The sequence below is a fragment of the Artibeus jamaicensis genome, unplaced genomic scaffold, assembly GCF_021234435.1.
Source record: "Artibeus jamaicensis isolate MK-2021 breed Jamaican fruit bat unplaced genomic scaffold, CSHL_Jam_final contig_859, whole genome shotgun sequence".
In the NCBI taxonomy this organism is placed as follows: Eukaryota; Metazoa; Chordata; class Mammalia; order Chiroptera; family Phyllostomidae; genus Artibeus; species Artibeus jamaicensis.
Window position 1 is genome coordinate 538,890 of NW_026521989.1, and position 23,703 is coordinate 562,592.

General features: G+C 55.0%; 1 protein-coding gene across 2 annotated transcripts in view; it reads left to right on the forward strand.

Moving 5' to 3' along the window:
* The first annotated feature begins 5,223 nt into the window (after positions 1 to 5,223).
* Positions 5,224 to 23,703, forward strand: part of ANOS1 (anosmin 1) — a 103,865-nt gene continuing 85,385 nt past the window's right edge. For both annotated transcript variants that reach the window (XM_037157564.2, XM_053673442.1), the window contains exon 1: positions 5,224 to 5,440. In XM_037157564.2, coding sequence (XP_037013459.2) covers positions 5,240 to 5,440 — 201 coding nt within the window. In that variant the 5' untranslated portion in view covers positions 5,224 to 5,239. The remainder of the gene's footprint in view (positions 5,441 to 23,703) is intronic.

Sequence of the window (23,703 nt, forward strand, 5' to 3'; positions counted from 1 at the left end):
GTACATTTAATTTACTGGATGTCTTATTTTTCCCACAACCCAGGCAAAAAAAATTCTTTTCACTCACTTATATTTAAAAGTACTATTTTAAACTCTTTTATTGGATTGACGGGTGAAAATTATATAATTTAAATTTAATTTCCTTATGTTTCTCAAAACATGTTTGGAGACAGACTGGTCATATTTTGGTCGTGTTGAAGAACCAGAAACACACATTCCTTTTTATATTTTTAATATAGTTTCCTGCATTGTGGCTACTGAGTAGAATTTTTATGGTTATTTCTAGGATTTTCAAAATCTACAGCTTATGTGTCGAATCGGAGATGAGATGGTTTTGCTGAAGGTTTTGTGGTTACCCTGAGAATTCAGGTGAAATCAGTTAGTGGCCTGATCGTGGAGACCAAGTATGAACTGGGTTTGAACTTACCTGAAAAGCCACGGCCTTGAGAAACCCAGCGCTCCGTGCAGGGCCCACAGCGATAGGCTTAGCAGGGCAGTGACATCATCAGGGCCCACGGCGATAGGCTCAGCGGGACAGTGACGTCACAGCAGAGGCCTCCAATGCGCTCGGTTAAAACACCTGGGATGAGGGGCTGGGCGAGGAGGGACCTTCAGAGGGGGCCTTCGCGGTACAACTGACCCTGCCAACCTGGAAATGCAAAATCTGATACATTTTATGTATTCGTCGTTAATTTTAGTGGCTATTGCAGTGACGGCACAAAACTTTCGTGAGGACTTAGTGTAGAAATAGGCTCTTAGCAGAACAAAGTTGCCACCAATTGATGGATTAATGGCGACTTTGGGGGAAGGGAGGGAAAAGGGTAGGGAGGCAAATTCTGGAAAAGTGGTAGCTTCAAAATGTGTTTTTTGACAATTGTTTGAAATGGTGTATTTTGCAAAAAAAAAGTTTTAAAATTTCCTTAAAATATTCTTTGGTGCACAAAAGCATAGCACACATATTTGTAATAGTCCTTAGTAAGCTCTAGAAAAACAAACATGGAAGTGATTCATAAAAATAATACCTCTATCTCTGTATATATGGCAGCTAAATTTTTATGATCTAGCTCAAGAGAGAAAGATGTTCTCTGCCAAAGTTATCCCCAAATAGAATATCTACACTGCAAGGTGCTAAAAGAAAGCAGATGATTAAAAGTGGACGTGGACATTTTTTTCCTGAAAACTAGAGTGTGTATTCAGTGACTTAGGCTAAAAGCTAAATTTTTTATTCGTACAATGATTAAATGAGCCACCCGAGGTCACATCAGTGCTGCGTCATAGAGGTGTGCCCCATTCTCGCCTGAAATCATGTTATAAAAGACGCAAAGCTGCCCTGGCTGGTGTGGCTCAGTGGATTGAGCGCAGGCTGCCAACCAAAGGGTCGCAGGTTCGATTCCCAGTCAGGGCACATGCCTGGGCTGTGGGCCAGGTCCCCAGTAGGGGGCGCACAAAAGGCAACTACACACCAATGTTTCTCTCCCTCTCTTCCCCTCTCTCTAAAAATACATAAATAAAATCTTTTCAAAGGATACAAATCTAATAGTCATCCACTCAGCTAATAGCATCCCTCTTTCCTTTTCTCAACAGCTGTCTGTGCGGTCCCTGGGCCAGGGGACCCAGAGCTGAGCAGTGGGCACCGAGTCGGGAGGAGGACGCAAGCTCTGTCACTTAGAGAGGAAACCTGGGAGCCTGGCGACCGCTCCTGCAGATGTGGAGGTGAGCCTGGGCAGGGTGCTATCCGGGCAGCCCCCTTCCCTTCCTCACATGCCCCTCTCTGCAAGGGGACTGCAGTGTCTGGGAGAAGGTGCCTGGGGTTGCCAGCCCTGGAGGGGAAACTGGACCTTGCACGTGAGCTCCTTCCCCTCACTTCCTCGTGCCCTGTGAGCTGTGACCGGTGCTGCCGGGACCACATTCAACACCCCTAAATGCCGTGGTGTGAGAGTGTTGGCCCTCCAGGTTCACAGTGATGTTTGCTTTCTTTGTCTTGCATCCATGGCAGGTGTTGCTGGAAGCCTTGAAAGAGATAAGCCACTAGCCGCCCCCCCCCCCCCCAATGAGTCTAAGAGTGTTTCAGGGAAACGTACTGGGAAACCGGTGTCAGTGTGGTCGTTCAGAGGTAGGTCTGGTCCTTCCCGACACCCACACCTAAGGAAGGACTTCCCACACAGGGGGGTCATGCATGGTGCTGAAATGAAGCCTTCTGCACCATTTTCGATGAGGCCTGCGTTTGCTAAATCTGTGGTCTTCCAAACCAGTCCCTGGTTCACTTGCTTGGTGTCCTTTAACAATTCAGATTCTAAAAATAATAATAATAATAATAAAAATAAAAATTCAGATTCTAGCGTAGAAGTATGTATTTGTTTAATCCTTACCCAAGGGTATGTTTACTGATTTGAGAGAGAGAGAGAGAGGAGGGGGAATAGGTTAGGGAAGAGAGAGAGAGAGAGAGATCTATTGGCTGACTTCTGTATGCACCCTGACCGGGAATCAAATCTGCAACCTAGGTGTGACTGGGAATCGAACCCACAATCTTTTTAGTGTGAGGGATGACGCTCCAAGCAACTGAGCCACCTGGCCAGGGTTGTCCCAGACGTGCTGACCCAAGATCTCAGGGTGTGGGGGTGCAGAGCATGCCTTCAGCACACTTCCCAGGGGGGGTCTTATTCTCTGCTTTAAAAAGAAAAGGAACCGGGAAAAGAAACTAATAAGCTCAGTAAACTGCGAGGAAGAGCATAGCTAACACTTAGGGACGGGAAAGAGAGTGTTGTTGTGTGTGTGTTTTCTGCAAGTCGAGGGTGATTAAAATAAACCCTGGGAAAAGGGCCAGGATCATTGCAGAGGGTGGCTGCGATAATGGCAAAAGAGGAAAGCAATGCAAACTCAGGTATTGTTTGAACACACGGTGGCCCTATGTGCTGAATTAACCCCAGGCTTTCTGTACGACCAACTGGATTTGTGTGTGTGTGTGTGTGTGTGTGTGTGTGTGTGTGTGTGTTTGATTGTAAAATGTATTTCTTCGTGGAAATGAACATGCTCTGGAGCCCATATAGGTAGCTCACACATGGCTTTAAAAAAAATACAGGGAGCCCTTTGAACATTGAAAAGCTGCTTTTACAAGCCCAGCACCTTTGTCCTTACGCGATTTCACTTTCCGGACTATAAATTTCATGGTAGGACACACACCAAGATGCCATAAAGGAAATGTAGACGCGGACAAGACCCTTGCTTTCTCAGAGAGCAGCGGTTTGCTGAACTTGAACGTTCAGACCCCGTGGAAGGGTCTGCTAGGGCTTTTTGGAATGTGTTTATTAATTACCAAACTCGCGATGACGTAAAGGTCAGTCTCTATCACTAGGCATCACCGCTCTACTCATTGGCAAATGGCTTTACACACGTTCCCGCTGGGGGTCACTGAGATCAGCTTCTTTACACTCTTAGTCAATATTAAGTACCCTTAATGTGCTTCTAAAAGGCTTCCCTTTGCAATTCTGTGCACCTTTTTTAAACACACGATTGAGCTCAGGTGAGCTCACGCCTGATTTTCTTGAGTGGATCCTGGTCCTGCTCAACCCTGTGATAAGTGATGGAAGAACCGTGGACCAGTGCGGATCCTCGTGAGGTGGGGCTTTGGACGACGCTCCGGGGCACCGTCTCTCTTCCCAGAGAACCTTGTGAACAAGACAACTGTCATTGTTTAAACCATTAAGCAACACACCAAACCACAGGTCCTGTGGGCCTGGCTGATTTATCCGCCTGAAGACGTACACAGCGGTGATGTACGTGAAAAAGACTCATCGGCGTCACAGAATAACAGCAGATGGCTCCCCTTGTCATTCACCAGGACGGTCCCCAAAGCACCCAGTGGAAAGTGTGCAGCAGAATGGGGGCAAAGGGTGGGCACCTGTAACAGGACTGCAGGCAACGCCAAGAGGCGTGAAGCTGGGTGCCGCATCTCCTCGGAGCAGGCTGAGAGCTCGTGCGCCCTGGCTGCGCCTAGTCGCGTGCTCCCGGAGGTCACGGGGTGCGGGATGTAAGCGCCCCTCAGTATGAGACCGCGCAGCGGTCACTCAGCGGTTGCGCACCCGAGTACGGGTGCCCAGGAGTCCCCCCCGCCCCCCGACTCCGCGCGCTAGGTAAACATCGCCGAGCCCCATGCTCAGCTTCCAGGGTCCCACCTCTGCGCTTTGGGGGTCTCCACCCTGCCTGCCCCCGGAGCCAGGGAAGGACAGACTGGGGAACAGGGGGTGTGTTCTGGGTGCACGTGCCCCTTTCCCTGGCGTGGCCCTGTCCGGGGAGGGAGAGCAAGCGTGGGGACCAGGCTTGGGGAGAGATGACCACAGACGGTGCGTTAGCAGAGTCATTGCTAACGAAAGGTGAATTCGGGGGCTGGGGGCACAAATGGGGGGAAAGGCGGTGAGGAGAGATTACTGTCTTTAACGACTCACACCGGGAGGACAGTGCCTGCCAGAAAGAGGAACACCTGAGGAACCCGGGGGCGTGGGTCTCTTTAACCAAGGCGGCGGGGCTCTCCTCGGGTCGTTTCCCAGGGAGCCCTGAGGCGGGAAGGAGGGGGGAGACGAGATGGGAGCCAGCGGAGAAAGAGCACGTCAAACGTTCGCACCTGGCCGCTCTTCTCTGAGTTCGTTCTCAGTTCGGCTGCTGAGCCCTGTCCCCACTACTTGGGAAAGGAGAACTGCAAACGTGCCCGAGTGGGAGCGCCGCCTGCACCCGGGGAGCCACCCGGGTAGGAAGGCCTTCCGATCTGAAGCCCCCGGGGTCCGAGACCCTCCTTCCCGACGCAGCACCTGGCACCCCGGGCCCAGGATCGCTCACACCTGGCGTTGACCTGCGTGCTCGCGCCGGAAGGAGCGAGCGGGCGGTGGGGAAGCCTGCGTCGGAGACGGGCCACCGGGAGAGGGGCGCGCGGTGGAGACCGGGTCGCCTCGCCTTCCCAGGGAGCGCCGGGGCCCGCCGCCTCTAAGACCTGCCCACCGCTCTCGGCCCTGCCCCCCTGTCACTCACTTTCCTTCTAGCCAATGGCGCGGCCGCCTGTCACCCTCACCCCACCCCCGAGGCCGCGCCCGGAGGGAGGTCGGCCAGGAGCGCGGGGGCTGGAGTTGAATGATTGAACTTTCCAGCCGAGTTGCAGCGACCGCGAGGTCCCCAGCAGCGCGGCCCCGGAGCGGAGCTGGGAGCCTCCGCCAACGCCCGGCGCCCGCGCCCGCGCCCCCGACCCTCAACCATGGTGCCGGGGGCACCCGGCGCAGCCCTGACCCTCTGCCTCTGGCTGGCGACCGCCGGGGGCTGCGTGGCGGCCGGCCCCGGCGCCGCGGCAGCACGGAGGCTGGACGAGTCGGCCGGGAGCGTCCAGCGGGCCCGCTGCGCCTCCAGGTGCCTCAGCCTGCAGATCACGCGCATCTCCGCCTTCTTCCAGCACAACCAGGTACGCGAACGGCCGCGCGTCCGGGGCTCCGGGAGCCGCGGGCCACCCGGGGGGCGCACTAGGGCGCGCGCCTCCGGCCTCGGTGCCCAAACTTCTCTCTCCGTGCGACCGGCATGTCCGCTGTTCTTCCGCGTGGACTTTACAGTCCAGGCTCCCCCCTCCCGAAAGGAAAAAGAAGGCTGCAGCCTGTTTTCCGAACTCCCTTCTCCCCAGCGGCGAACTAGGGGAGAGAGTGCAGTCTTGTGGATTCCAAGGGTGGGTGTGTGCGTTCGGCAGGTTCCCGGGGACTGTGGCGCGCGGGACTCCGGCTGGTGGCGAGTCCCGGGAACTCTCAGGAACTCCCAGGCGCTCCGGGACCCTTGGCGCCGCGGGCACAGCGAGCAGGTGGGGAGGCGTGTCAGGCTATGGCTGGGGACCCGAGCGACGTGCCCAGCCCCGCAGGTGCCCGCGGGCCGATACTTTTGTCTGTGGAGCGAAGCTTTCCCATTAGGCGGGCCCGTAGCTCGCGGCCCACCCTCCGAACCCCGGGCAGGGCACTGCGTCGGGCCAAGTCCTGTGCTCCGGAATGTGTGTCAGGGCAGGGCGCGGTGGTGTCTGTGCGCGCCCCAGTTCGGAGCTCCACAGCGTCAAGGTCTTGGCAGTGAATAGCGTGGAGGGTAAAGGAAGAGATGGAGGGGATACGGGACCAGAGGGGTCGTGGGGTCAGCATCAGCCCACCCCCCATAGCTTGAGCACGCGTACATGCGTGTGTGTGGGCGAGGGTATATGTAAGACTTTGAGGGGAAAGCGTGCTTGGCGCCTGTGGAGGGGTCCATAGTGGCGGAGACCCCCCCCCCCCACTAGACCTGGGTAGGGACCCGGGGTGGGGAGGGGTGGGGGTGGGGGCGCAAGGGAGCCGAGAGCGCGCACTCTGAAATCCTCCTCGCCGGCACCTTGCTTCTCTCCTGACCTCGCCAACGCCCTTCGCTGCTCACCTGTTGCGGAGGCCAGGAGGAGATGGGGTGGGGGGCCCTCCTTGGGGGTGTCTAAGACGAGTCCTCGGCCCTTAAAGACGAGTCCTCCCCCACACTGCACTGGGGAGAGGCGGCTCCCAAGGGGCCTGGGAATGAAGCCGCGAGAGAGGAGGCGATTGTCCTGGCTGTGGAGTTTGGGACAAATCTCCAGGGCGGGGGTGGGCATGTCACCCTGGGATTTTAGGAGGTCGAAGCAGCTCCAGAAGTTTGTCCGAGTGTGCGCTTCTGTTTGTTCTCAAAGAAGCAGTGTGTAGCGGTTTCGGAGAATTTGGCAGCGCTCGGATCCTCCTGGTCTTGGCGGAGGGGAAACCCAGGGCTCCTCTCCCTCGCGGTGACATTCCGTGGGCGGCCTGGAGAGGGCGCCCGCCCAGCCACCTGGCCCCGTCGCCGCCCCTCCCGTCCCCCCACCGCCTGAGAAGATGCTACACTGTTTCAACAACAGAAAACACAGCCCACAGGGCGGCCCATTCCCGGGGAGAAAGAGTATCTTTTTCTTTCTTCCCACGTCTTTTGACTGAGTTGTCAGTTGCTGTGATTTATTTGTTTTACAGTTTCAGCGGCTGAAGCAGCAGTTCGAACCAAGCCAATTCCTGTGAAAGGCTTTTCTTGTGCTGGGTTGGCACGACTTCCCCGCCGAAGAAAAACTGCTGACAGAATACGCATTGCAGACAATCCTGATTACATTTTAATTAGCTGGGGTGAAGGAAGCTGCAAATTACTCAGTTAGGACTTAATAACGGCCGCTTTTTGCAATCAATGGCAGAGCCGCTCTCGGGGGCGCAGGCCTACCTTGCAGTGCCCCTCCGATGTATCCAAATGGCAGGGATAAAGGCTGCCTTGCGATCTGGAAAGACAGCAGCACCGGGGTCCTTGTTCAGCAGCGAGCTTTCCTTTCCGTCGCCCCCGCTTTGTAAGTAATTGGGAGGACCGGCGGGGGAGCATCTCTGGTGTTTATCAGTGGGCTGCGGGACGCTGTGGGGAGGTCCCCTTCCAGCAGGGTCGCCCTGCCCCACTCGCTAGGGCTGCCCAGCCCAGGCCCAGGCTGTTTCTGGAGCAGCTGCCTGTTTCCACCTTCGCAACGGCCGCGAGGCCAGTCGAGGGTATGCTCTCCTGTGGGGAAGCTGCCGTGGCTGAGGCTGGTGAGGACCCAGCCCGTGTACGCCTACATGGAGAGATTCAGGCAGCGCCGGCTGAGCGTGAGGGGCCCACCTGCCAGCCCTGAGGCAGCTACAGGTCTGCAGGCAGGCGGGGCGCACCGGCTGCCTTCCTGTCCACAGAGTTGGCTTGGCTTCGCCTGCTAAGCAGGGGGCTGCCAGCCACGCCCGAAAGCACAGAGGGCTGAGACTGATGCGCACTGCTGGGAACAGTGACAGCAGATCCCTGGGTTATTGGGCACAGCCCCTGGGCCTGGAGGTGCTTAGAATTTCACACCCAGAGGGACACAGCTTCTGAAGGCCCCGGCTCCTTGCTACATGCTCCTATCACGTGCCAACAGAAAGAGGCCACGGTAGCACCTTGCAGGCCATCAGCAAGCACAGGCAGGGGGCAGGCCACGGTGGGAGGGTCTCACACATCTCACGCGCATGTGGTTGAAATGCTGCCAGCAGACTGGGTGGGGAGGACATGCTGCTCCAGGGAGTGAGGCCTTGGTCTGCGCTGCGGGCCTGGAGCAGGGACGGGGGTGGGGGGCCCAGTCAGGTGCTCTGCGCCAGCCTCTGCCCCTTGCAGAGGGACGGTGTAGACAGGTAGGTCGCCTCCCGACCGGCCAGCTTCTTCTGAGTCCCACGTGAGCTCACGGCTGCCCAGCGATCCTGAACATCTCGGGTGACCCAGGGCTGACACCAACAGGAAGATTCTTAAGGACCAGCTGCTGCTCTGGGAGTGATGAGTGGTGTCTCAGTGCGCCCAACAAATGCAGGAGGCAGGCCCGTGTGTATCCTGGGGTCGCTGACCAGGGAACAAGGTGCTGAGAAGGCAGGCTGGTCACGCAGGGAATCGTGTGGCCAGGTTCCCAGGGAGGGCGGCTGGGGCTGCGGCTGGGGCTTGTTCTGACGTCTGGGATTTGATTGGTTAGTGGGCTAGTTCCCTGCAGGCCTGCCTGCCTGTGTTGTTAGTGAGCTTTTACTGTTGCCCATGCTGCAGGCACACATCAGAGGGGCACCTGCTCTGCCCGGGCTGGACTTCCTGGCTCTTCTCTGGGGGGTCTGTGCCATGTCTGGAAGGACAAGCAGATGCCAGGCTCCGCAGGCTGGGAAGGAGGACCCCTCAAAGTGCCCGATGTGGGGTGTGTCCAGTCGGTGCCCGAGAAGGGGATCTCGTGGGCATGAGGACAGCCCACTGAACTGTGGGACGTTCAGGGCATGCATTCTCTACCTCCACCCCAGTTCTTGCACCCACGCCCAGGTCCCTGTGGGGGCAGAAGGTGACAAGGGTTGGGGCAGTGTGTGAGAGGGAGTAGCTGCGTGAGCATCGGAGTGTCAGGGGGCGGGGAGCCAAGAACTTTCCCTGGGGGGGCGGGGCCGGCAGCGTCACACGTGGTGTGCAGCTCTACATATCCAGACGGGCTCCCACGCTCCATCAGACTTTCCCCAGAAAAAGCGCGAACTCACAGGTACCAATGTTAGGAATCTCAACTTGGTGGTCAGGGCCTAGAGCGCAAACTCCTAGGCGCAGGAGCCCTTGTGCCCGTGGCCGTTCGCAGCCCCGCGAAGCGGACGGCGGGGCACCTGCGCGCGTCAATCGCGAGAAGAGCTGGTGGGAGAGGTTGGACCCGCTGGACTCAGGGTCCCACGCCGCGCCGCCCGTCCTGTGCCAGCCTGGCGGACTGACCTGGGCTCCCGTGCGCAGCAGCCCCAAGGAACTCTTGAGAGATTAGCGAACAGGGGGAAGAGGGAGATTGTGGCTGGAAAAAAAGGCCCTGTGTCTTTTTTTTTTCGGTGACTCTGGTTCCGCCTGGGCGTTGACATCCTCTCTTGGGGTCCGTTGGGACATTCACAGGGGAGACCTTTCGCGGTGGCAACAAGGAGCTGAGTCCTGGGGCTAAGCGCTGTGGAGCACGCCGGACCTTCCGCCTGTGTTTTCGGAGAGGAGGCGTAGACGGGGGTCTGGGGGCCGGTCCCAGGGCAGCGGGGGCTGGGAAAGGATGCGCCCCGGTTCTGCCAGCAGCGGGGAAGAAGAGGGCGGGCTCTTGCTGGGAGATAAGCAGCAGGTTGCTGGCAGCCTCCGTTGGCCCCTGGGCTTGTAGACTTTTGTCAGTGTTAAGAGAGTCTTGCTTTAATGGGACGTAATTCACCCTACACGGCCACCTCGGATAGGCTGGCTGAGGGAGCTGGTGAGAGATCAGAGGCGGGCTTTCCTTCCCAGTCACCGAGGCTGTTTGTTTTGGCAAAGGAGAGACCGAAGCTGGTGATTAGCAGCAGCCTGTCCTGGGAGAAAAAGTAAACAAACAATGAAGACATCTAAACCCCTGGCCAGCCACGCCTCAGCCCCAGGCCTTGGGAGGCTTGGAGGAGGGGCTGGCGGTTCTCCACTGGGTGTGTCCTTTCAGGTTGTGGGCCCCGGAGGCCAGGTGGTCAGAGGCTGAGTGGGACAGACTGGCCCCTGGGGTCTCGGGATTCACTGGCTGTGTTTCTCAGAATTCCTGAACCTGACCCAATCTGGCACCTCATGGCCCATTTTCCTGTTTGTAACCCAGCTTCTTCCTGAATGTGATTTAAAACACGGTCTTCACCGCGACTCTCGGAGAACGTTTTAAACATGCATTTGAAAGCACTTGTGGGCTTCCTCGTGGTCTGCAGCACGTCATTCGAGCAGAAATACTTGCTATAGATTTCTGTTTGTATATTTTCACAGAGTGGAGACATTCACAGATGTCCTTATATGTGAACACAGGGGACAGGTGCGTGTTTGGAGGCCTACATCGAGGAGCTAACGTTCTCCACAGGGTGCTCACGCTTTAGAACACGCCACCCTCCATGAGAAGGGCGCTCGTGGTTCTTGTGTGTGGAGTCGCCCGATTTCCTTGCACGCCCTCCTCTAGTGCATTTCCCGTGTGCGCCTGGACCTTAGGGCTGGGGAGAGACCTGTGGAGGGAGATGTGGCAAGGGGCGCGGTGGGTGTTAGTAACGGGATGTTGCCCTGTGTAACTGGGGCTCGTTTCCCCCCAAATCCGACTCATACAACTGTGTGTGTGGGGGTGTGTGGACTCCCGGCAACCCCCCGTGAAGCAGGGCTCAACTATCCAAAGACTTCCGACGGACGGAAATGGGGTCAGGGAAGGGTCAAGTGCACCACGGCCCTGCTGGTGCCCTGTCTAAGCTCGCGGCCCTTTGGAATTCCGGGGTGGCCCCCTCACAATGTCCCCTGGACCCTGTGTTCTGAAACGCTGTTGTCTACCCACAGGTGGCACTTGTTAATAAGTATGAGCTAGTTCCCTGAGTGCATCCCTCAGAGGGACCAGTGAGTCTTCCAAGCACAGATCCTCATGCGATCCCCTCGTCATCAGAGTGGACCGATAAAACTAATCAATGCTCTGGACATTTTAGTTTGCTTTGCGCCACTGTCTCAGGAAAAAGTGTGATTTCTTTCCGATTCTCTGAAGTGGAGGACACCATTTCCTTCTCTGTAGAAGCTTTCGGTGGCTTTCTGTCCCTAGCTCCCCCGCTCACCCCACCACGCTCCTGGGTCAGCTGCTCATAGGTTACAGTTGCTCCCCCTTGGAGATTAACCTCAGCCTGGGGTGTCACCTTGCAACCAGGCCAGGCGTCTTCTGCTGTGAGGAGGGCAGGTCGTGAGCCTGGGCTCACCGCTGCGGGGACAGAGCAGGCCGGCCCCCCATGCGCCTGACTCTACTGCAGTGGACGCTGCAGACTGTCCGGGGAACCAGGCTTGTCCGGGCCTCCAGCTGAAGCCACACCCCCCAACTCCTCCCAATGACTCCCCTGCCTTGTGCCAAGACTGTCACCTGCTGGGTCACATACCCAGCTGCCCCTTCAGCCTCTGCTGCTCGGCACTTGTGCGTTTCAGATTAGACGACCCGATGCTTTCAGAGACGCCGCCATCCAGCACAGGGGAGAGCCGGAGGGAAAAGGAGAAAATACCTTTGTCACCTGGGCTCACGCCTCTCGCGCTGTCCCTTTGAAAAGAACCTGAGAGTGTGCACATTCTGACAGCTGGTCCCCGAGGAGCCCGCTGAGGCTCAGAACATTTTCCGTGACCCGTGACGAGGATTTCCAATGCGGAACCCCAGCACGCAAGCCCACTGTGGGCCTTCATGGTCCGGAGGGTGGTGAACTGTGCAAAGTGCATCCTCTCAGAGTGGGTTGGAGATAGCTGGAAATAGCTGGGTGAATTTGGGGGCTCACCCCCTTCGTATTTCCCGAGCTGGCGGCCAGGGAGCCCCGTCCCCCAGGACTTGGCGCCTCACAGGGCTTCCCACCTGCTTTCTGACTGGAGAGGAGAGGCACCTCCTGGAGGCACCTCCCGGAGGGCGGAGATGGTGCGAGGCCAATGACCAAAGGCAGGGAAGCGGTTACCACTCACTTTCCTTTAAATCACAAACTGTGCATCCTTTTTTTTAAAATATAATTTTGTTAAAGGCATCACGTTAATCACTTCCATTTATTTCAGCTAATGAGGATGGATGGCCGCAGTCTAGAAGCCGAGGCCATGAAACCCACTCCCCAGCGACTTCCAGCCCAGCAGGGGCTATGATGGCAACCTACAGCCTTAGTCCACTGTGGGGGGCTCGGGGGGTGTTGACAGAGCCATCTGTGTGACATCTCTGAGTAGGGGCTGTGTCTCTGCAGGGGCAGCGTCCCAGGGGCGTGACCTGTGAGCTGCGCCTGAAAAGCTGGGCTGCGCGAACCTGGACCAGCCCACAGGGGGACAGGCAGCATCTAATCTGTGTCGGTCCGTCTGCTGGGGTGGGACTCCTGTGGCTCGGGGCAGCAGCAGCCCCTCGGCCAGCAGCCAGGCTGTGGGAGCTTCTTGGTGGGAGCCGCCCCGGGGCTGAGGGCCAGGTTCTGCGGGATGCTGTGTGGATGTTCTTCTCTGGCTCCGGCTGGCGTGGGTGGACCTCACTCAGGCTAACCCCCCAAGTGCTATTCAGGGGACCTGTATGGGCACCCTTGCCAGCACCTCTGAGAAAGAGCCCAGGTGACTAGAGAAGGGGGGCAGCCCACCTGGGCCGACCCCCGCCTCAGGGAGTGCAGGGGGCCCCGCAGTGAGGGCCTCTCCGAGGTCCTGAGCCTCGGCCCTCAGCAATGCCTCTTTGGATGTCTTCGTGCCAACATGAATCATGTGTTTGACTTTCCCGGTAACTCTGTGAGGTTGGGGCTGTTGTTTTTCTTTCACAGATAGGAAAGCAGAAGGTCCGTGAGGGAGGGAACCCAGGCTTCACAGCACAAACCCAGGCTTCGCAGTACATGCAACCCAAGCATGTGCCCTGACTGGAAATTGAACCATGACACTCTGGTTCGCAGGCCCGCGCTCAATCCACTGGGCCACGCCAGCCAGGAGAGGGATTCTGACAAAAGGAGAGTTTAGAAAATCTTCAGGCTGCACTTGTGAAGAAATTGGTGATGAACTGGGGTTTCTTAATCCCTAAAGTAGTGAAACCCACCCTCAGGGGGATCTGAGAAGCAGTAGCCCACCAAGAGGGCGGGAAATCAAACTCAAACTCCTAATGCAAGTTCTCTTTATCCTTTTTTGTGTTAAACTGTAGCTTGTGTCATGGAATACTTTTTTTTGTTCTCCCACTTATTAAATAGCCTGCCAACTTGAAAAAGTGATATTCTGCTACAGTGACCTACAACTATACATATCATTTTATTTTTCACGTCGCCTTTCTTCTTTGAAGGTGAAGGCACAGATCTTGTTGGCACTGGAGACATCATACAATGTCTGATCATCAGAAACTTTAGGGACGTGCATTTTCTGACATCACGTGCCCAGGATCGAGGGAAGTGGCGGGCCAGCTGGGTGCTTGAGTGGGGTGGGGGCCCACTCGGTAAAGGACAGTATTTGCCTGACCACAGTGCTGTCCACCTGAAGCTAATATACAACACAACGGAATGTGACCTGCAACTGGAAAGTTTTTTTTAAAATGCAAACGTCTCCTCCCTATCATCCCCCGTGATCGCCGATGCTATTTTAAGTCCCACAGCTCATTTCCGAACCAGTGACAACTTCATAAGTCCAGAAATGAAAACATAAACCAGATAGTGCATTTAATGAAGGAAGAAATGTTAATTTTGCCAGGTCGTTTATCAGCTTCCAAAGCTGCCATTTATCATCCTGCTGCTCTGGACCAGAGAAATGATGGGGATTAATTTCCGTGTGCCATTTGGAGATGTTTTCTCTATGTCTTGTGTTCAGTTTACAACAACTCCCCCACCCCAAATCCGCTATGATATTCTAATGCATTAATAAGTTACGTTCGACACCCACCCCACTCTCTCTGGGGTCTTCCTCTCTCCAGGGCGAACCAGGTTGGTCCAAAGGCCGACCACGTGGGCTGCCTTCTTAGCCTGGAGGCCACTGACAACTTCTTTGAAAGAAGGGCTGAAACAGTTGAGAGAGCCTCAGTGCAAACCAAAATAAAGCATTCAGTCAGGTTCATGGTGTTTGCACCTATTCACCGGTCCCTGCTGGGTGGACAGCAATGCTCCTTCCCACGCAAGCTCATCAACTCTGGTTTAATACAGCAATCACACATATTTCAGAGAGGTAGTCCTTGCTAGAGTTAAATACATCTCTCTACTCCCTCCTGTTTTTTAAAAAAATCCTCAGTTGAGGATATGTTTATTGGTTTTACAGAGAGAGAGAGAGAGAGAGAGAGAGAGAGAGAGAGAGATCGTGTGAGAGAGAAATAATGATCAGTGGCTTCCTGTATGTTGTCTAACTGTGGATGCAATCCACAACCTAGGCATGTGCCCTGACTGGGGATCGAACCTGCTACCTTCTGGTGTATGAGATGACACTCCCACCAAGGCGGCCACCAACCAGGGCAGCTCCCTCCCATGTTCGAATGCCCATTCCGTGAACAGTAATAGCACTCTTTTTTTATGCAATTGGTCATGCTCTGTGGCCTGCAGGGAAAAATTGAGCAAGGCTTGCAAACCTAAAGTACGGAGAGAGATTGTGAAGAAGACACACGTCTTACAGTGAAATGTCCCCCTGTCACCTGGACACATTCCCAGGTCCCGTTAAAGTCATCCAACATGCAAAGCAGCCTTATGGTTCAAGGCCACTGGTGTGCTTTCCAATGGATGAGCAGAATAATAATAATAATAAAATCATCGCCATCAGCCTCCTCCTCATTGCCACATTGGCAGAGATGGAATGTTTCCGGAGAACCCTCTATGCAGACAGTTCCTGTTGAGACCTTCAGCCCCCGGTGCCTTCCTCTACCGCAAGCTGCTTATCCTTGTCCTGCTCCCTGATGTCCTCTCTGTTGCTGAAGGGCCGTGTCCCCCAATGAACAGGGTTTTGTGTGTCTCGGATGAGGAAGCTGCTATGAAACAAGGAACAGAAGACCATCCAGCCATAGAGACCGTGGGTGCTGCCTGGACATCTGGTCGACCCATGCCTGCCTGCGAGTCCTGCCGTGTGGATGACTCAAATAGAGGCCAAGTTCAGACTGCGTCGAAGCGCGAACTCGGGGCTTGACTTCTAGAGCTGAACCATGCGGGCAGGGCGGGAAAGCCCAGCTGAGGCAGAAGGGCGTGGCTACCCTCTGAAAGGAGAAGAAAGCAGGAGGCTGGTTGCCATGACAGCGCTTCCACTCCCCAAGATTCTTTCCCATCTCTCCAGGGCCGAGGAAGGGCAGACTTTCCCCCGGTGGACGGCGTCCCTGTTTGAAGGGGGACACTTTGCCCCCCATTTTCTCTTCTGCGTGTTGCGCTGGTACAGCCCTTTGCTACGAGAACGTTGCCTTGAAAATCTGAAATGCCGACTCGCAGTTCTTTCCCCACTTCTACAGCCCGAGTAGACCCTGAGCGGAGGTTGGCGGGCTCAGCCCCCACAGCCTATCCTGGAGTCCAAGTGCATCCCGCCCCTTCGTCTCACCCCTGCCTCCTCGTCACCCTGACATCTGGCTGTCTCACTGCGACGGCAGCACAGCCAAGCTCACTTGCCGACCCTTCCAGGAACGGTCCGCATCTGGGAGCGTGGTTCCCGCGGGGCTGGCATCTAGAAGAAGGTGGGAAGCATCCTCGCGGTTGTTTCCACGTTCTCACATCCGGGGGATGACGGCCCTACAGCTGCAAGCCGACGAGAAAGAAGTCTGCCCGGAATGTGGTCACTGGCCAAGTCTCACACTGACCTCAGGACAGGGAGACGTGGCTGGGGCTGAGGCTCAACACCATTCATTGCTGCACAGTTTTGGGGAAAAAGGAGGGGTCGTCTGGTTTTGAACAACCACATGAAATGAAGGCTACAGTTTCATTTCCGTATAGGTGTCGATATGTGTCCTATCCAGATGAGTCTACGGTGCGGGTTTCTCAGCCTGGATTTTTGGCTGGGGTCCATCCTGTGCCTTGTAGGGTGTGGAACAGAGTCTCTGGTCTCCACCCGCTGGGTGCCAGGTGCATCCCTCCCACCCCCAGCAACAAATTTCTCTGAGCATCGCCGTACGTGCTATGGGCCCACATCGCCCCTATTGGAAACCACTAGGTCTAGTTCTGTCTCTGTACTTTACAGCTGTCTGGAGCCAGGAGTCTCTAGGTCAGTGCCTGCGTTCAGGTGTGCGTACCTGTATTCAATGTCATATATATGAGACTCTCTTACGACATACTCCGGTATCCCTCCTGGAAAGCATCAGCTGCAAAATACCAGCCAATCAGTTGATTGAGTGCATTATGAGTCTCCTGTTTCGTTGGTAGTGTGGGAGCTTGGGAAGATGCTCCTTTGCACCTGCATCTGGGAATGGGGGAGTTTCTCCGACAGGCATCGCGAGACGATGCTGTGCTTCTCTCTGTGGAGGAAGATCCTTCCAAAGGACGCCCGTGTTTCTGCCTTTAGCGATGCTGGTTCTGGAGCCAGAGCAGGGCATCTGGGGGTGTGAAAAGCTCACAAGAACATTGGGTTTTCAGCCACGAGCAGACTGACGCAAAACTGGTCATGTTGCCTCTTTTCCTTAAATGTTTGCAGTTTCGTTTTATAAAAAAAAATTTGGTGAGCCAGCCTTAAAGTCTGCTCCCCTCACAACGTCTTTGCAAGTACGGTGCTTTTTTTCCTTTTAAAAAAGTTGTCTCTGAGCTTCCTTTTGGACTACTGAGGTTCTCTTTGTCTCAGTTTCCTCACCTGTGAAGTGGGGGCGGTGGGAATCTTGCCACATGCAGTGTGCTACAATGCCAGTGTGCTACAATGCCACAATCCTACAATGCGGCTGAACCTCAGACAAAGTCACAGTGTAGCCATTGTTATGAACACGAGTTCATCAAAGAGTGAGTGCCTGGTGCCGGAGATCGTGGGGTGCAGAAATAAATAGGGTGCACCCCCTGATCCTCCCACGCTTCCCAGTCTGGTGTGGGAGCGAAGAAGAGGCCATCGGAAGCAGCCAGGTCACCAGTGGGCCAAAGGCCTCCGCAGACGCTTCACCAGAACATGCACAGAGGGCAGACAAGCCTGCACACGTGCTCAGCATTCTGTGTCATCGGGGGAATGAAGGTTAAACGCACAGGGAGCGACTGCCGCACACCTAGGAGAACAGCCAGAACGCAGCACCCGGACACCACCAAACGCCCGTGAGGACGAGGGCAGCAGGAGCGCACGCTCGCTCACTGCCACGGCGGGATGTAGATGCTGCAGACCCAGGCCTTACAATGGCGAGCACCCTGTCACCGTAGGAGGCAGCCACTGGGCTTGGTGGTGGCGTCTCTCCAAATGAGGGGAAATCGCGTGTCCAGCGAAAACATGCCCAGGAGTGCTCACACGGCTTTATGGCCCAATTTGGGAGATCCCTTCCCTAGGAGAATGTGTCAGCCACCGCGGTATATCTAGACAATGGGACGTGATTCAGCACAGACAGGCACCGACGAGCCAGCAAGTCACAGAAACACGTGGAAGAACCATAAGTGCCTATTGTTACAAAGTGAAAGAAGCCGATCTAAAAGATCTAAAAGGCTCCATGCTGTGTTGTTGCAACTAAGTAACATTCTGGATGAGGCAAGGCTAGGAGACAGCAAAAAAAATCAGTGCTTGGGGCGGTGGGATGGGGAGGGATCACTAGGGCCAACACAAAGGGCAGAAAACGACTCGATATGACAATATAAGGATGCCCATATGTCATTATACATTTGTCTGAACCTGTGGAATCTGCAACAGGAAGAGCAGCCCCTCACGCAGCTCCGGATGGTGGGGAGTAACAATGTATCCTGTGGGTTTGTCCTTGTAACCAGTGCACCGTCTGGGGGAATCTGTGCTGGGCCAGCTGCACTGGTCGGCTTGGGGCTTCTATGTCCGCTCTCTGAACCTTCCTCTCAGTGTTGCTAAAACTGCTCTCCATCTTTTGTCTAAAACCAAAAAATTTTTTTAAAAGTGAAATTTTCAATGTAAAAAACTTACCCTTTGAGGTTTTTTTATAAGTGCGTAGTTTTGTGGATAGACAATGAAATTCACATCTCGCGCACGCTTTTTCCCATTGGACAGCTCTGCTCCCTCTGATGCACTCAAGCAGATGAAGTAGAATTTTTAATGGAAATGTGAAATCCTAAGGAGATGCTGTGTGAGGACAAAAGATCATCGAATTCTAGGTCATCTGTTCCGGTATGAAAACACCCCTGACTTCCCATGTGCTTGTAATTCTGCAGGTAACACATTTTTCTGGGAGTTGACTTTTTTTTTTTTTTTTTGCAGAGCAGTTTTTTTTTTCTCCAGGGTTATTGCTCTCTCTCTCTCCCATCACCTTGAATTCATCATGTGTTCTCAAGCAAGCTCTCATTAAAACAGGCTCCGTTTTGAAGTTCATATGAAAAGCCCTCAGAATCATGATGAATGAGGTAGAAGACTGTATGAGGCAGGGTCTGCTAGACTCTGAGGTGCTCTATTTTAGGGTAATTAATTATTCTGCCCTCTCTAATGAAGAACACATAAATCAGCTCCATGGGAAAGCATGTGTCACAACAAAACAAGGTGACAAAAATCCAGCACTTAGTCAGGATGATTAAAATGGAAAAAAAAAAAAAAACCCGTGTAGTTCTAGTCATTCTTTTGCCCACCTCGATTTCTCCCCAATACACAGGAAGCTCAATTAAATCTTGACTCTTCCAGCTTCCATACAGATGGGATATTCTGCTCTCGCATGAACATAGGATTTAATGGGTGCCTTCCTGAGTATGTCAGTAAAATCGTCTGCAGAAGTGCAGTGGAAAATGCAAGTTTTTCTTTACGGGACATTGTCCACTGTTGGAGGAGAACGTTTTTAAGTGGTCGGTAGTCATCATAACTATCATGTGCTCAGCTTCTGCTGTGTGCATCCCATGCTCCCCCGCTCCTGTTCCTGCTCGTGAGTAATTAGCTCGGTGATTTCACATTAATCTCTGATGACCTCTGCTGGTCCGCGTGCCAGGATCTGGGCTGCGGCGAGTCTGGTGGGAGCAGCTTATCACGCATGATAGATCCCCCCTCTCAAGGTTTGCAGCTGTCTGGAATCCGGTTTGAGAACTCACCGGGGGCTTGGGGAGTGCCGGGGAAAGGCTGCTTTGTCTTTTCCGCCCACTGCCTCCCAGAACAATAAATAGCACCTTCCTTCAGCATTTTTTTTTTTTTAATGAAGATGCATGTAGACTGGGGTGAGGCCAAGATGCTCTGCGTCCCGGCCCGGCCTTTCCTCCTCTGACCAGCCTTCCTCCACCCTCACACGCGGTCTATGGGGGCTTCCTTGGCTGCAGGGCGCTGGGCACACACCAGTGTCAGCATCCCTGGGGGGTCACAGGACAGGGTTGGTGTCCCTGCTGGCCGCCACGTCTTTGGAAGGAAACACAGGTCTGGCTGTGTGGCTTGTTGATAAGGGAAATACCCCCACCTGCTGCTGCTGCCTGAGGCCCTGGGCGTGCAGAGCATCCAGGTTCCCGATGAGGCCTGAGGACTCACGGGCAGCCACGGGACAAAGGTCAAGGACGTGCCGTTGAGGGTGCGGACGCAGGCTGGAAAGAACGCTACAGTAAGGAGGGACTCCTGACCACTGGGGATGGGGGCGCCCAGCTCGGCCGGCCCGTCTCATCCTCACCGTCCGCCTCTCTCACGCTTCCTTGAAGGGGCTATTTTTTTTTTTTTTTAAGCAAAAACGGGACCAGTTGGACACAAGGAGTCTGCATGAGGGTTAACAGCTGCCTCCCTCTGATGTGCAGCTGCTCGGAGATTTAAGTAGTGGATGTCGCCCCAGAGAAGGGACACTCGCGGTCAGGAAGACGGGGGGGATTTTGCGTTGTGAAGACACCGCGCTCCAATGTACCCCGGGAGGCGGCAAGCAGCAGCCCACAGTCAGGGAGGGAACGTCGAGAGTCATTTGGAAGCAGAAGGGACAGTGGTAAAAACCCGAGGGCAGACACCACCCACTGGGGCGCGGGTGGCTGCCTGGCGCGGACAGCACCGCACGTCCCCTGTGCCTTCCATGTATTTCAGTCACCGTCGTGATCAGGGTCAAGATGTCCCCCACTCTGCAAACCCCTATGTTGATGCGATTACGGAGCAACATTCCACTGGGTAAATCAGAAGAGCTGACTGGCTTCCTTAAGCAGTGCATGGCCGAGGCAGCACACGGTCCAGCAACTACAGGGCTGCTGCCAGGTGCCGATATGCAACGGAAAGGTTGGGGGAAGAGGGTGGGGCGAGGGGGCTGTTCACCAAGGGACACGGAGGATCCGTTCTGCACCCGGACGTCTTCTGTGGGGAAGGCAAGGGCAAGGTTCCTTCCCTGGGGGATGGCGGCGGCCCCTTGCACACGTGGCCTCACTGCGGTGGGCCAGGGAGCTCCAGAGTGGTTGGTCGAGAGCGGGTTTCTGGGAGGGGTGGGAACGGCAGGTACGCAGGCATTCCATGTAGCTCCGGTGTCCTGGGCTCGAAGCGGGGCCATTTGGGGGCCCGGGGCTTTCTCTTGAACCATGTCCTAACCCTTGGTAGCCAATACCTCTGCAACTTTCTCCTCATTCTGGGACAGTCCCCTTCCCCCGGCCGCTGCTCCCTCCAGGTGGGGACGCCGTCCAGGGCGTTGCCATTTTCCTATCAGCGCTTTGTGGGCTCAGAGCTCCATTTGCTGCAGCTCGGCTTTTCAGAACCGCTCTGACGTTATGCCTTCATGTGCCTTTCAAAAGACTTCAGATGGCCTAACCACAGAGAACTCCGTCCGATGGCTCTTATTCACAAGTTGTGGGAGGCCACGTTCCGTATTATTGTATCAGAACTGAGGGAGGGCTCTGAGAAGGCCCGGCCCCGTCAGCCCCAGCGGGCACACAGCAGTCCCCATCTCTCAGACACCTTCTGCTAAATCGTCCCCAGGCACGCCTTTGTGCGGAGCGTCCGCACCGACCGACACGCACCTCCGCAGCTACCCAGCCTCCGCTGCGGATGAGCCCCGCGGTTGTCTGTGACAAATTAGGAAACTGTCTTCTTCTCATCCGAGAAAGGAAGACATTAACTTTCCCGGGGCTCACACCTGAGGGTGGATACGTAACCTGGAGTGTGAAAAAGGGTCTTCGGACCCCAAGCCAGGCGTGCTCCCCCTTCCGATACTCTTCTTGTTGGAATCAGCCACATGCTGCCTGTTTGTCGACTTCCCGGGCTCCGCTGAGGTCCTCGTCGGCAAAGGCAGAAGGCTGCACTTGAACTGTGATGAGCTCTTGCAATGCTCATGGTCTAGAATTTTCCTCAGAATCTGGTGTCACTAGTATTGGCCGTGGCTTGCACGTTTTTCAAATTCGTGACACTGGGGGACTCGGTGTGGCCAGACAGCCCTGGGCTGGGCAGTTCCGAGGTCTCCTGGTCTCCCTGCATTCAAGTCCTCCTTCCCCACCGATTCTTCTCGTTCCCTTTCCCCTCCGCCAGTGCTCAGGGTTTTCCGAAAAGCCCCCCAGTTCAAGTTCACATCCAGGACCTGGCTTGTTTGCATCATGATCTTGGGCCCACCCTTGCGTATTGTGGAACCGAATAACATATCACCTTCCTAATATTCACACAGGGCGGACCGCGTGTTGAGTTTCCCCTTTGGTGTTGACCTTGCTCTCGGGCATTTGCCCCTCTTTGGGAGGATTTCGTTACTGAGCACATAAAGGGTTAGCAGGCAGAAAGTCTGAAAGTGAGTAACTCTCCCCCCTTCATTCTTTACTGGGTTTTGGGGAGGTTTGGGCAGCAGTTCTGGGAAGGAAAAGCCAGGGAAACGGTGACATGCGTGGGGACACTGGGACCTCTCTCCCTCGGAAAGTTCCTCGTGTCCTAAGACAATGACATGTCATTAACGAGTCCCGTTCGTCTGGTTTTCAGCAAGGAGATGGATTGAATGACCCTCAAGGGTCTTTTCTGGTGTGTAATTACATGGTGTTGTGTGCGTCAGAACCCTACAGTTTACGAATGGTGCGCGTGGGTGTTTGGCATCACACTGAGCTCCCCTGTCTGGTCCTGGTTCAGAGAGCAGGCCTGGCCTCTACTGGAGTGAATCTCCGCTTTCACAGGGAGAGGCTGACGCGGTGCCCGCCGATGCCAACCGGCGGTTCAGAAGAAGGTCGCAGAAGGGTTTGGGGCCTTTGTGTCTGCTGTGAGTCACTGTGGAGAAGTCAGAACTCTAAGGGCTCTCACTAAGTTTTGAGATAGTAATAAAGAAAGTGGTTTCTAATTGCTCTGGGAACATCTTTAGCGCATTACCCTGCCCAGGTAGGACCGACTGAGCCCCGGGTTAGCTAAGAGATACTGTGAAGCCATCCTTCCAGTGGCTGGCTATTTACTTTCAGGGTTTGCCGAAATTTCTCCTGATCATCATTGAAGTTTGTTCGTGCACAAACCATCATCCAATGAAAACAAAGGAGCCACAACCACCATTAAGCCAAGAGAAGAGCCAAGGAGACCCCTAAACACGGCCCATCACGCAGCATTTCCCAAAGTACATGGTAACCACTCATACACTGGCATCGCACCCTGATTCTAGTGCACGGTGTCGTTAAGACCTGTGTCAAGGTCTGTGTTTAAATCGTTTTTCTGCATTGCTCTTGCATTTTTTTGCTTTTCTGCTTCAATAATGGTTTCAATTCTTTACGGAAACGTTGGAGTAGCCCGGCATGGTTTTTCTTAGAAAATACTTCGCTTGTTTGGTACCTAGCCTCACACGGAAGTTGCTTTTAAAAGCACAGAGGAGAAAAATAGCAGAGACGCAGGTTGAAACATATTGCAAGAATAGCCGAAGAGAAACAGCGGCTACTTTTAGCGTAGCGAGACAATGTAGCGAGTTGAGGGGCGGTTGTCTCTGGTTCTGACCTATGTTGGCGGAGGAGGAGGAGCTCAGAGGGACTTGGAACCAGGAGCTCCCTTCTTAGGCTGGAATGTGGGCCGACTGCCCAGCTGTGTGAGGAGACTCCACCTTCACCTTCCCCACCGGCCAGGGCGACATTTCCCCACAGCTGCCCCTCCCTGCCCCTGCTCAGTGACTTTCTTCAACTCACTCAGCTTTTTCAAGAAATACGCAGCACCTGGACTTGCCTTGATTCCAGCTTGGCTCTGCCCAGAAGCCTCCCGCCCGAGAGCCCTCACTCTTCCCCCTGGAAGCACAAGGCCAGTCGAACGGTTTCCGCAGGTTGCGTGGGGCGCGGCACGTGTCCCCGGGCTTTGCGATCTGAGCTCGGACTGTTGCTGGGTAGTGTTCTCAACCGCGAGGGGGGCATTGAGGATGGAGCACGGGGCACCGGAGCTGGGCGGCCATGCTGGGCCTTCTCTGCCCTGTTCAACTACCTCCCCGTGGACTGACTTCTCCCAGAAAATCATCTCAGTCCTGATTTCACTGGGGGGAAAGGAAGGGCCCGAGAAACTCCATCGGCCCAGCGGCATGTCGGTAGAAACTCTCTCTGCTCCTTCCATGTGGAGATCACTGAATCCGATGCTGAGTTCGCTTCGGATGTCTGTCAGGGGCGGATGGACGGACTGCCATGTTCCCACGGGAGCCTCTCTGCTCCTTCTCATCAGAAACTCCCATTTCTAAAAAGTGTTTGTGCTTGTGACACTCACCCAGAATCAGTTCACTTTCATGCAGCCGGGGGGGCGGCAGGA